We start from the raw sequence: 12,611 nt of genomic DNA, 5'->3' as shown, positions 1-12,611 counted from the left end.
TTTTCTTTAATCTCTCCAGCGCGTTGTTATGAGGCTGTGGCTGAATTATGCCTTAGTGCTGCTGAGAAGAAAGATCCACAGGGATTAGGGCTTCATTTTTACAAGAATGGAGAGCCGGAGGAAGATCATGTGGGACAGCAAGCCTTCCAGGAAAGGTTTGTAATGCTGTTTAATTGCGGTTGAATGTGAATAACTGACAGTGAAGAAACACCTGATCAGGATCTGGCTCATGCCTTGTCCAGTCGGTAAACTACATCTGGGGACAAAGGAGACCCAATTGAAGTTTTTAAAAATGCAGGCAGACAGTTTTTTTCCCCCCAGGGTTGAAATGTCAAAGATAAGTCAGAAAGATAGGTGACTGACATGAGGGCAAGGTAGTGCAACATTCTTCTGTGTCTGTTCCTCCAATGTATATTGCTTTGGGTGGGGGTGGGATGGTGGAAGAGGGTAAGTGGCACTGTGTAAGTTTCATAAGTTCAGATAGGCATGGTGGGGTGCTGAAACTAGTGCAGTAGGTCAGCAAATGGAGGGATTGAAGAGAAGGTGAGGTCAAGTAAGATTATTGAACATGGTGGAGCTGTTTCAGTGCAAATAGTATAGGATGTAGAACATTAAAGCACAATACAGGCCCTTCAGCTCTTGATATTGTGCTGACCTTTCAACATTATCTAAAATCAATCTAACCCTTCCCTCCTAAATAGCCCTGCAAATGTGGAGCTTTGCACCAGTTTTCTCTGAGTTGGACAATCCACATGCATAAGAAGAACTACTTTTTAATCAGGGCGGCATCAAGATATTAAAGGCAGAGTTTCGCAGCAGTTTCTCTGAGTTGAGGAGCGACCAGTCAGCAAGAGGGATCCATTACTAAGGGCCAATAAAAATAATTCAAGTGCAAGCCACCATTGTTTTGCAGTGTGCCAGTGTTTAGAGTGGCTTTGACTCACCAGGCATAGGCAACTTCAGGTTTGGGTGAAGTAAATTGTCATGTAAGTTATTCTCTCTCTCTGTTCTTATTTGTTCATTCTTTATCTATTAGGGCTTAGTAGTTTAGTGAGAATGTCTCCATGACAGTGTTTTGTACTCTGTTGGACGTGTGATGCATCTGCACCTGGTGCATCTCCTGAGAGAACGGATTAAGCAACTGGAGCTGCAGCTTGATGACCTTTCATACGGGAGAATGAGGAGCTGATAGACAGGAGTTACAGGAAGGTAGTCACCCCTTGGTTGCAGGAGATAGGTAACTGGGTGACTGTCAGGAGAAGGAGGGGAAATGCATAGCCAGTGCAGAGTACACCTGTGGCAGTTCCCCTCAATAATAAGTATACAACTTTAGATACTATTGAGTGGGACAACCTGCCAGTGAAGAGCCACAGTGACCAGGTCTCTGGCACAGAGTCTGGTGCTGTGGCTCAGAAGAGCATAGAGGTGAAGAGGAGTGCAATGTTGATAGGAGATTACTTAGTCAGAGGAACAAAAATAAGGTTCTGTGGGCATGATATAGACACCCAGATGGTATGTTGTCTTCATGGTTCCAGAATTGAGGATGTCTCAGATTGGGTCCATAGCTTTTTGAAGGGCGAGGGTAAGCAGCTAGAAGTCTTGGTAACTATAAATTGACACGAATGATATTGGGAAAGAGGATGAGGAGGCCCTTAAAGAGAGATTTTAGGGAGCCAGGTAGAAAGCTGAGAAAGAGGACCTCAACCGTAGTAATCTCTGGATTGCCTGTGCAATGTGCCAGTTGGTAAGGAGAAGATGATTTGGCAGGTGAATCTGTGGCTGAGAAGTTGATGCAGGGGACAGGGTTTCAGATTTGTGAATCACTAGGATCACTTGGGGAAGGTATGACCTGTACAAAAGGGACAGATTATACCTGAACCCGAGGGGGTCCAATATGCTTGGAGGAAGTTCGCTAGAGTTGTTTGGGGGAGTTTAAACTAATTTGGCAGGGTGATAGGAACTGGAGTGATAGTGCTGAGGATGAGGTAGTTAGTTTACAGAGGCAATATGTAGTGAGACTCTAGTAAGGAGAAGCTGATGATGGGACAAAATTGCAGTCAACAGGATGAGTTGCAACGTAAAATTGAAAATGGTTAATAAATGACTGAAGGTATTATATCTGAATGCATGCAGTATATGGAATAAGGTAGATGAACTTGCAGCACAGTTACAGATTGGCAGGTATGATATCATGGGCATCACTGAATCATAGCTGAAAGAAGATTGTAGCTGGGAGCTTAATGTCTAAGGTTCGAAAGGATAGGCAGGAAGGCAGAGGAGGTGGTGTTGCTCTGTTGGTAAAAAATGAAAGCAAGTCATTATAAAGAGGTGACATAGGATTGTAAAGTGTTGAGTCATTAAGGCTGATTTATACTTGTGTGTACTGGCTTACGCTGTAGCCTACGCAACACGAAGAAACTCAAACTTCAAACAATGGCGACTGAAACTGAAGGAGGGTGAATTTTCTGTACTTGTCCAGCCACTGAGAGACATGGACGAGGAAATGCATTTCAAATATTTTTGGATGTCGGCAGGTAGATTTGATTTCATCGTCTCCAACCATTTATTTCGCATCAGTGTACGCACACTATACTCAGAGACCGGCAATCGCCATTCGAGTTTTAGCTTCAGGTGGAAATCAACAGGCTGTGGCAGCTAGCTACAAACTGGCGTCAAGCACAGGGTCCTCCGTAATTTCGGAGGTCTGTATGGAATGAATTGCAGCCAGAGTTCCTTCCCTGCCCTTCAGTCGCCCAATGGCAAGCTATTGCAGCGCAAGAGGAAACCTGATGCTACCAAGCAGACCAATCATAGCTGTTGCAGTCTGCAACGCGTAGTTACATTTTGGGAGAGGTGCGCATTAGGCTACGGCATAGGGTTGGCGTAGAGTATAGCGTAAGGTACGCTGCTACGCCGTACCTACAGCGTACATTTGACGCACAAGTATAAATCAACCTTTATGGATAGACCTAAGGAACTGCCAGGGTAAAAATATCCTGAAGGGACATACACAAAAGGTAGTAAGGATGTTGCCTGCAAATTACAACAGGAGATAGAAAACCAGAGAAAAACTGCAGATGCAGGAAATCCAAGCAATACACAGAAAATGCTGAAGGGTCTAGGCCCAAAACGTTGACTGTACTCTTTTCCATAGATGCTGTCTGGCCTGCTGAGTTCCTTGAGGAGATAGAAAATGCTTGCCAAAAGGGAATGTTACAATAGTCATGGGGCATTTCAACACACAGGTAGATGGGGAAAATCAGGTTGGTGCTGGATTCTAAGAGGGGGAATTTCTAGAATGCCTATGAGATGGCTTTTTAGAGCAGCTCGTGGTCGAGCCCTCTAGGAGATAAAAGCATAAGAAATAGGAGCAGGAGTAGGCTATCCAGCCCATCAAGCCTGCTCTGCCATTCAATAAGATCATGGCTGATCTATCCGTAAACTCAGCTCCACCTACCTGCCTTTTCCTCTACTATGTAAAAATCTATCTAACTGTATCTTAAATATATTTAGTGAAGAAGCCTCAACTGCTTCCCTGGGCAGAGAATTCCACAGATTCACCACTCTCTGGGAAAAACACTTTCTCCTCATCTCCATCCTAAATCTTCTCTCCTGAACCTTGAGGCAATGTCCCCTAGTTCTAGTCTCACCTACCAATGGAAACAACTTTCCTACTTCTATCTTATCTATCCCTTTCAAAATTTTGTATGTTTCTATAAGATCCCCTCTCATTCTTCTGAATTCCAGAGAGTATAGTCCCAGGCGACTTAATTTCACCTCATAGGTTAACCTCTTCATCTCTGGAATCAACCTGGTGAACCTCCTCTGCAGTGCCTCCAAAGCCAGTATATCCTTCCTCAAGTATGGAGACCAGAACTGCACACAGTACTCCAGGTGTATAGTTGCAACATGACCTCTCTGCTCTTGAACTCAATCCCTCTAGCAATGAAGGCCAACATTCTGTTTGCCTTCTTAATAACTTGTTGTACCTGCAGATCAGCTATTCTGGGTTGGGTATTGTGCAATGAACCAGAATTGATTAGAGAGCTTAAGGTAAAAGAATCCTTAGGGTCAAGTGATCATAATATGATCAAATTCAGCCTGAAATTTGAAAAAGAGAAGATAAAGCCAGATATATCTGTATTACAGTGGAGTGAAGGTATTTACAGAGGTATGTGAAGGGAGGAGTCGGCCAGAACCGATTGGAAAAGAAAAATGGCGGGGATGACGGCAGAGCAGCAATGGCAGGAATTTCTGGAGGTAATTTAGAAGGCATGGGATATATACATTCCAAAGAGGAAGAAGCAAATGCCACAGTTGTGGCTAAAAAGAGAAATCAAGCCAATATAATAGCCAAAGAAAGAGCAAAAATTAGTGGGAAGTTAGAGGATGGGGGAGCTTTTCAATACCAGTAGAAGACAACTAAAAATGTCATTGAGAAGGTAAAGATGGAATATAAGCTAGTCAATAATATTAAAGGGGATACTAAAACTTTCTCAAACCAGTGGAAAACGATGCTGGAGAGGTAGTAATGGTTGACAACAAAATGGTGGACTAACTGAATAAGTATTTTCATCAGTCTTCACAGTAAAAGACAATAGCAGTATGGTGGAAGTTCCAGGGTCATGAAGTTGGTAGGGTTGCCATTACTTGGGAGAAGATTCTTGGGAAACTGAAAGGTCTGAAGGTATACAAGTCACCTAGACCAGATGGTGAATATCTGAGGGTTCTGAAAGAGGTAGCTGAAGAGATTGTGGAGACATTAGTAATGATCTTTCAAGAATCACTAGAATCTGGAATGGTTCCAGAAGACTGAAAAATTGCAAGAAGGGAGAGAGGCAGAAGAAAAGTAATTATAGTCCAGTTAGTCTGACCTCAGTGATTGGGAAGATGTTGTTGCTTGTTAGGATGTGATTTCGGGCTCCGTGACGCACATGATAAAACAGGCTGTAGTCAGCATGGTCTCATCAAGGGAAAATCTTGCTTGACAAATGTGTTGGAATTCTTTGAAGAGATAACAAGCAGGATAGACAAAGGAGACAAAGAATCAGTTCATGTTGCGTACTTGGATTTTCAGAAGGCCTTTGACAAGGTGCCTTACATGAGGCTACTTTACGAGCTACGTGCCCGTGGTATTATGGGAAAGATTCTAGCATGCTTAAAGCAGTGGCCAATTGGCAGGAGGCAAAGAGTGGGAATAAAGGGAACCTTTTCTGGTTCGCTGCTAGTGACTAGTCATGTTCCACGGGGGTCTGAGTTGGGACTGATTCTTTTTACGTTGTATGTCAGTGATTTGGATGACATAATTGTTGGTTTTGTTGCAAAGTTTGCAGAAGATACGAAAATAGGTGGAGGGGCAGGTACTTTTGAGGAAGGATTTAGATTAGGAGATTGGGCAAAGAAGCGGCAGATGGACTACAATATTCGGAAGTGAATAGTTATGTATTTTTGTGGAAGAAATGAAAGGGTTGACTATTTTTAAATGGAGAGAAAATGCAATGTATCATTGTACCTCCGAGGGGAGAAGATGGCAGTGCAACCTAGATGCGCATGCAGCTGCTCCGAAATGATATCGTATTTGTAAGTAGGTACCGTACACAATCCTGATTTGATGGAGACAGACGTGAGAAGCACAGAGAAACATCTGGAGAAATTTCTGAAATGCCCACTTCACTGCCACTGCTACTGTGCGATCGAGAATCTCCGGAGGGGAAGGCCCCAAGTCCTCGGCTTTGCCTACTGCCAGTTGCCGGGGCCAGGGTCAAAGCGCTCAACAGAGATGGTGCTCAGTGTCGGAGGGCTGGTCAGAGGCTCGAGGTTTTTGGACGGACTCAAGAGTCGGCTGTGGTCGGGTGCATCCAGGGTGCAGCATCAGCAAGTTTGTGGCGCTGGAAGATCATGGCAGGGAGAGTTTTTCTTCCTTCCTTCTGAGATGATGGGACTTTCGAGAGACTTTGAGACTTTTTTTTACTGTGCCCATGGTCTGTTCTTTATCAAATTATGGTATTGCTTTGCACTGTTGTAACTATGTTATAATTATGTGGTTTTTGTCAGTTTTTTTAGTCTTGGTTTGTCTTGTGTTTCTGTGATATCGTTCTGGAGGAACATTGTATCATTTCTTAATGCATGCATTACTAAATGACAATAAAAGAGAACTGTGTGTCCTCATAATCTAAAAAAAACTGAGGGACAGGGTTCCCTAAAGGTTAATTTGCAGGTTGAGTGATGAAGAAGGCAAATGGGATGTTACCATTCATTTAAAGAGGACTAGGATATAAAAGCAAGGATGTAATGTTGAGACCTTATAAAGCACTGGTGAGGGCTCACTTAAGTACTGTGAGCAGTATTGGGCCCCTTAGAAAGCATGTGTTGAAGCTGGAGAAAATGATTCCAGAATAGAATGGCTTGTCATGTGAAGAGCGTTTGATGGCTCTGGGCCTGTATTCACTGGAATTCAGAAGAATGAGAGGTGATCTCATTGAAACCTCTCGAATGGTGAAAGACCTTGATAGAGTGGATGTTGAGAGGATAGAGGGTGTTTCCTATGGTGGGAGAGCAAAACCAGAAGACACTTTCAGCATATAGGGGCCTCATTTTAGAATGGAGTTAAGGTACTTTTTCAGCCAGAGAGTGGTGAATCTGTGGAATTGATTGCCACAGGCAGCCTTGGGGGCTAAGTCTGTATGTGTGTTTAACGCAGAGGTTGATAGATTCTTGATTGGTCAGGGCATGAAGGAATACAGAGTGAAGGCAAGAGTTTGGGGCTTAGAGGAAAATTGGATCAACCATGATAAAATGGCGGAGCAGACTTGGTGGGCCAAATGACCTAATTCTGCTCCTATATCTTATGGTCTTGTGGTCCTGTGATTAGGCTAAGATTAACTAGGTTGGTTGCTAAGCAGGGCAGCTTGTTGGTCCAGAACAGCCTGTTCCGCACTGAAGCGTGAAATAAATAAAGTCAGTAAGCTGTGGAAGAAGAAAGATGTATCACTTTGATGGGATTATACTACTGGCCTCCCAGTAGCCAGTGGGCAGTGGAAGAATGGATAGGCAAATTATGGTGAGCAACAGCGCCATTTTTGAGAGTGATTTTAATTTTCCCAATGTTGATTAGTACTTGGCTACCTTCTTGAAGAGGAGAGTTCCCTGAAGTGGTCACCAAGAGGATAGATTTGCAAAGAGCAATGAATAATGAGAATGTACAAGATGTGGTTAGTGAGTTTGTAGAATATGAAAATTAGTAAAATGGGTGACAATGTCAGAGATTATCAAAAACTGCAGTGAATCTTGAACACTTAAGAAATTCAGCAGAGTATTAACAAATAACTTTCAATTGCAATAAGTAGAAAAATGGGTTGCGAATTCAAACCAACATAGGACTTGCACAGTTACAGTCAAACCTCAGGGGTCTGGTGTGGAACAGAGCGATCAGAGTTCAGGTACATTGCTTACTGAAAGAGGCATCACAGGTAGATAGTGGTGAAGAAGGCATTTGATCTGCTGACTCCCATAGAACCATAGAAAACCTACAGCACAATATAGTCCCTTTGGCCCACAAAGTGCCGAACATGTTCTTACTTTAGAAATTACCTAGGGTTACCCATAGCCCTCTATTTTGATAAGCTGCATGTACCAAATGGTCAATCATGGCATTGGATCTTTTTGTTGCCAGCTACCGACAGGATATCAACTGTTTCAACTTCAACACCTCTCTGTTGAATTCCAACCATACCCCTTCTGAACACTCTGCTCTCTACTCCCTCCACTCTAATTCTCACTTCACCATCAAACCCGCAAATAAAGGGGGTGCTGTAATAGTCTGGCAGACTGCCCTTTACCTTGTTGAGGCCCAGCGACAACTTTCAGACACCCTCTTACTTACCACTTGAACAGGATCCTAGTAAGGAGCACCAGGCCATTGTTTCCACACCATCAGTGAACTTACTAGTTCTGGGGATCTCCCATCCACTGCCACCAACCTCATAGTTCCCGCACCCCGCACCTCCCGTTTCTACCTCCTGCCCAAGATGCAAAAACCTGCCTGTCCAGGTCGACCCATCATTTCATCTTGTTCCTGCCCCACTGAACTCGCATCTTCATATCTTGACTCTGTTTTATCTCCCCAGTTCAGTCCCTTCCTACCTACATCCCTGACACTTCACATGCTCTGGGTCTTTACAATGATTTCAAGTTTCCTGGCCCCCATCATCTTATTTCAACTATGGATGTCCAGTCCCTATACACCTCCATCCCCCACCAGAAAGGCCTCAGAGCTCCCTGTTTCTTTCAGGACACCAGGCCCAACCAGTTCCCCTCCAGCAGCACTCTCCTCCATCTAGCAGAACTTGTCCTCGCTCTTAAAAATTTCTCCTTTGGTTCCTTCCACTTCCTTAAAAAAAAGGTGTAGCCATGGGCACCCGCATGGGTCCCAGCTACACCTGCCTTTCCTAAGTTCCAAGCCTACACTGCTGTCTGTCCTTGACTTTTCCTGCACTACATCGATGATTGCATTGGTGCTGCTTCCTACACCCATGCAGAGCTCGTGTGACTTCATCAACTTTGCCTCCAACTTCCACTCTGCCGTCACATTTAACTGGTCCATTTCAGGCACCTTCCTCCCCTTTCTCGATCTCTCTCTCTCTCTCTCTCGCTCTCTGTCTCACTTCTGGTCTCCGTACTTGAGGAAGGATATACTGGCTTTGGAGGCAGTGCAGAGGAGGTGCACCAGGTTGATTCCAGGGATGAAGGGGTTAACCTATGAGGTGAAATTGAGTCGCCTGGGACTATACTTTCTGGAATGCAGAAGAATGAGAGGGGATCTTATAGAAACATACAAAATTTTGAAAGGGATAGATAAGATAGAAGTAAGAAAGTTGTTTCCATTGGTAGGTGAGACTAGAACTAGGGGACATTGCCTCAAGATTCAGGAGAGAAGATTTAGGATGGAGATGAGGAGAAAGTGTTTTTCCCAGAGAGCGGTGAATCTGTGGAATTCTCTGCCTAGGGAAGCAGTTGAGGCTTCTTCACTAAATATATTTAAGATACAGTTAGATAGGTTTTTACATAGTAGGGGGATTAAGGGTTATGGGGAAAAGGCAGGTAGATGGAGCTGAGTTTACGGCTAGATCAACCATGATCTTATTGAATGGCGGGGCAGACTTGATGGGCTGGATGGCCTACTCCTGCTCCTATTTCTTATGTTCTTACGTTTTCTCGCTCTCGAGACAGCTTATCTACTGATTTCTATTATAAACCAACGGACTCTCATAGCTACCTGGACTAAACCTCCTCTCACCCTGTTATTTATAAAACTGCCATCCCCTTCTCAATTTCATCGTTTCCGCTGCATCTGCTCTCAGGATGAGGCTTTTCATTCTAGATTGAAGGAGATATCTTCCTCTTTCAAAGAAGGGGGCTTCCCTTTCTCCACCATCAATGCTGCCCTTCCATTTAATACACAACTGCTCTTACCCTATCCTCCTGCCACCCTACCAGGGATTAGGGTTTCTTTTGTCCTCACCTACCACCCCACCAGCCCCCACGTGGAGCACATAATTCTCTGGAATTTCTGCCATCTCCAACAGGATCCTTCCAACAAGAAGCACATCTTCCCACCTCCCCTCCCTCCCCACTTTCTCCTTTCCACAGGATTGCTCACTACGCAACTCCATTGTCCATTCCCACTGATCTCCCTCTTGGCACTTATTGTTGCAAACAGAACAAGGGCTGCACCTGCCCCTACACCTCCTCCCCCATGATGCTTCACCTTTGGGTCTATTGGGGTCATATACTGTGTTTAGTGCTCCTGGTGTGGCCTCCTGTACTTCGGTGAGACCCAACGTAGATGGGAGACTGCTTTACTAAGCACCCACACTCCTTCCGCCAGAAAAAGCAGGATCTCCCAGTGGCCACCCATGTTAATTTCACTTCTTATTTCCATTCTGATATATCAGACCATAGCCTCCTCTACTGTCGCGATGAGGCCACACTCGGGTTGGAGGAACAACAACTTATCTTTCATCTGGGTAGTCTCCAAGCTGATGGCATGAACGTTGATTTCTCAGACTTCCAATAATGATCCTTCCTTCACCAGTCCCCATCCCCTTTTCCCTCTTTCACCTTGCCTGCCCATTGCCTCCCTCTGATGCTCCTCCCCCTCTTTTCTTCCTTCCATGATCTTCTGTCCTCCCCCCTTCTCCAGCCCTGTATCTTTTTCATCAATCAACTTCCCAGCTCTTTATTTCATCCCTCCCCTCCTAGTTTCACCTATCACCTTGTGTTTCTCTCTTCCCTCCCGCAACTTTTAAATTTACTCCTCATCTTTTTTTTCCAGTCCTGCCGAAGGGTCTCAGCCTGAAACATCGACTACTTTTTCCATAGTTGCTGCCTGGCCTGCTGAATTCCTCTAGCATTTTGTGTGTGTTGTTTGGATTTCCAACATCTATAGATACTCCCTTGTTTGTAATTCTGTTCCTATATCTTGTGGTCTTATAGGGTTTCAGATAAAGGAGAGTACTAAATTGGGGAGAAGTATAATTGGAATAGAATTCGGCATGAACCAGGCAGATGAAATCGGTATGGCTGTTATGCAAGTCTGCCTCTAACACGTGATAGTAACTTAAAAGTCAGTTGGTCAGAAAACAGAAATAAAACAATGATGACAAAGTTTGGGCATCTCGGATGACAAGAATTTGCAAATGTTGTTGGAAAGGAAGTAATATGTAAGGTTGAGAAGGCTGACATCACGCAGTTTTTGAAGAATACAACAGCAAGATGGACACCGAAGAGCAGATAAGTAGGCAGATTTTGGAAAGTTGCAAAGAAATAACAGGGTAGTTGTCATGGGAGACTTCAACTTCCCTAATATTGATTGGCACATCCTTAGTGGAATAGGTTTAGATAGGGCAGAATTTGTTGGGTATTTTCAGACCAGGTGATGTGGGCTGGCTGACTAAATAGAGCCATAATGGTCCTCAGACTAGGTAATGAACCTGGTCAGGTGACAGATCTGTCGGTGGGCAAGCATTTCAGAGATAGTAACCAGAACTCCAATCTTGTCATGGACAAACATAGGAGCAGACAATATGGGAGAGCATTTAATTGTGGGAGGGCTAATTATGACGGTGTCAGGCAGGAACGTGAGCAAAATTGGGAAATGTTTAACAGAAATGTGGAGATTGTTTAGGGATCACGTGTATGGGGTTCAAGCCAGGTTTGACTTGTGAAATTTGTTGTTTTGTAGCAGCAGTACATTGAAATACATAGTAATAAAAACTGTAAATTACAATAAGTATATACAAAAATAAGAAAATTATGTTAGAAGTGCAAAAATAGAGGGAAAAAGTAGTGAGGCAGTGTTCATGGATTCAGAAATCTGATGGTGGAGGGGATGAAGCTGTTCCTGAAACGTTGAGTGTGTGGCTTCAGGTTCCTGAAACACCTCGTTGATGGTAGCAATTAGAATAGGACATACCTTGGGTGATGTGGGTCATTAATGATGGATGCCGCATTTTTGAGGTATCACATTTAATGGGTCTTTGATGCTGGACAGGCTAGTGCCCATGAGGAAGCTGGCTGAATTTACAACTTGCTGCAGCTTTTTTCCTGATGCCATGCAGTGGTCCCTTCATACCAGATGGTGATGCAACCAGTTAAATGCTCTCCACAGTACATCTGTAGAAACTTGTGAGCGTTTTTGGTGATACATAATTCTTCTCAAACTCCTCATGAAATATAGCCGCTGTTGTGCTTTCTTTGTAATTACATCAGTATGTTGGGCCCAGGAACTTGAAAGTGTTCATCCTTTCCAGTCTGGTTCCTCAATGAGAGTGTTTGTTTTCTGGGCCTAGTTATTTTACTTACTTTATTATCAGCAACAACAAGGGTGCATTAGTAAGCTTGCCTTATTTCTGATTAAATTAGTGTATTTGGCCCAGAATAGATCGTCAGAGGTGACAATGAAGCGTATTTTTGCATGGCACCAGCGGTTGTGGACAAGGTACTAAACTACTTTGCATCGGCATTTATTAAGAAGGACATAATGGGCAAAGGGAGGAGTATGCTGGTGTTCAAGAGCCTGATATATATTGTACTTGTATTCTTCAGGGTAGGTTGTTACAAGTGCATCTCAGACACACTACAGGAGCTGGTTAACCAGAGTAAAGCAGCTCCACAGTCTCCAAGCGTTCCAAAACTACCTGGACCACCAGTTCTCTCATCTGATCCCAATATGCTGAGTAATGAGGAGGCAACACAACATGTGAGTATCTGTTTTGGGTGAATGGAGCATCTTCATAATATTCAAGTATTACCTAATTTAGGAAGTTAGCAAGATATTAAGGATAGCTCATGAAGCTGGGAAAATGTTTTTGATGTTTTGGAATTTCAGGCAAAGAGGCAAAGTGTAAAAATTTGACCCAGAGGAATACACACAAAATGCTGGAGGAACTCTGCAGGTTAGGCAGCAACAATGGAGAAGAATAAACAGTATATGTTGGACCTTGACCCTTCATCAGGAATTCCCTTATCTGCCAATGCCATCTCATGTCCTCATTTTTCCGTACCATTTTCCTTTGTAACTGTACTCCAAATCTTCCTCCTAGGTCTGGCAG

The 12,611-nt window shown here is 43.8% G+C and overlaps 1 protein-coding gene across 4 annotated transcripts in view; it reads left to right on the top strand.

The window, feature by feature from the left end:
- Positions 1–12,611, top strand: part of nup155 (nucleoporin 155) — a 244,979-nt gene that overhangs the window by 188,527 nt on the left and 43,841 nt on the right. For all 4 annotated transcript variants that reach the window (XM_072257447.1, XM_072257446.1, XM_072257449.1 and 1 more), the window contains 2 exons: positions 20–155; positions 12,106–12,259. In XM_072257447.1, coding sequence (XP_072113548.1) covers positions 20–155; positions 12,106–12,259 — 290 coding nt within the window. The remainder of the gene's footprint in view (positions 1–19; positions 156–12,105; positions 12,260–12,611) is intronic.

Source organism: Mobula birostris, chromosome 5 (assembly GCF_030028105.1).
Source record: "Mobula birostris isolate sMobBir1 chromosome 5, sMobBir1.hap1, whole genome shotgun sequence".
Classification (NCBI taxonomy): Eukaryota; Metazoa; Chordata; class Chondrichthyes; order Myliobatiformes; family Myliobatidae; genus Mobula; species Mobula birostris.
The sequence above is the reverse complement of the archived record's forward strand: the minus strand, read 5'-3'. Positions and strand labels throughout refer to the sequence as shown.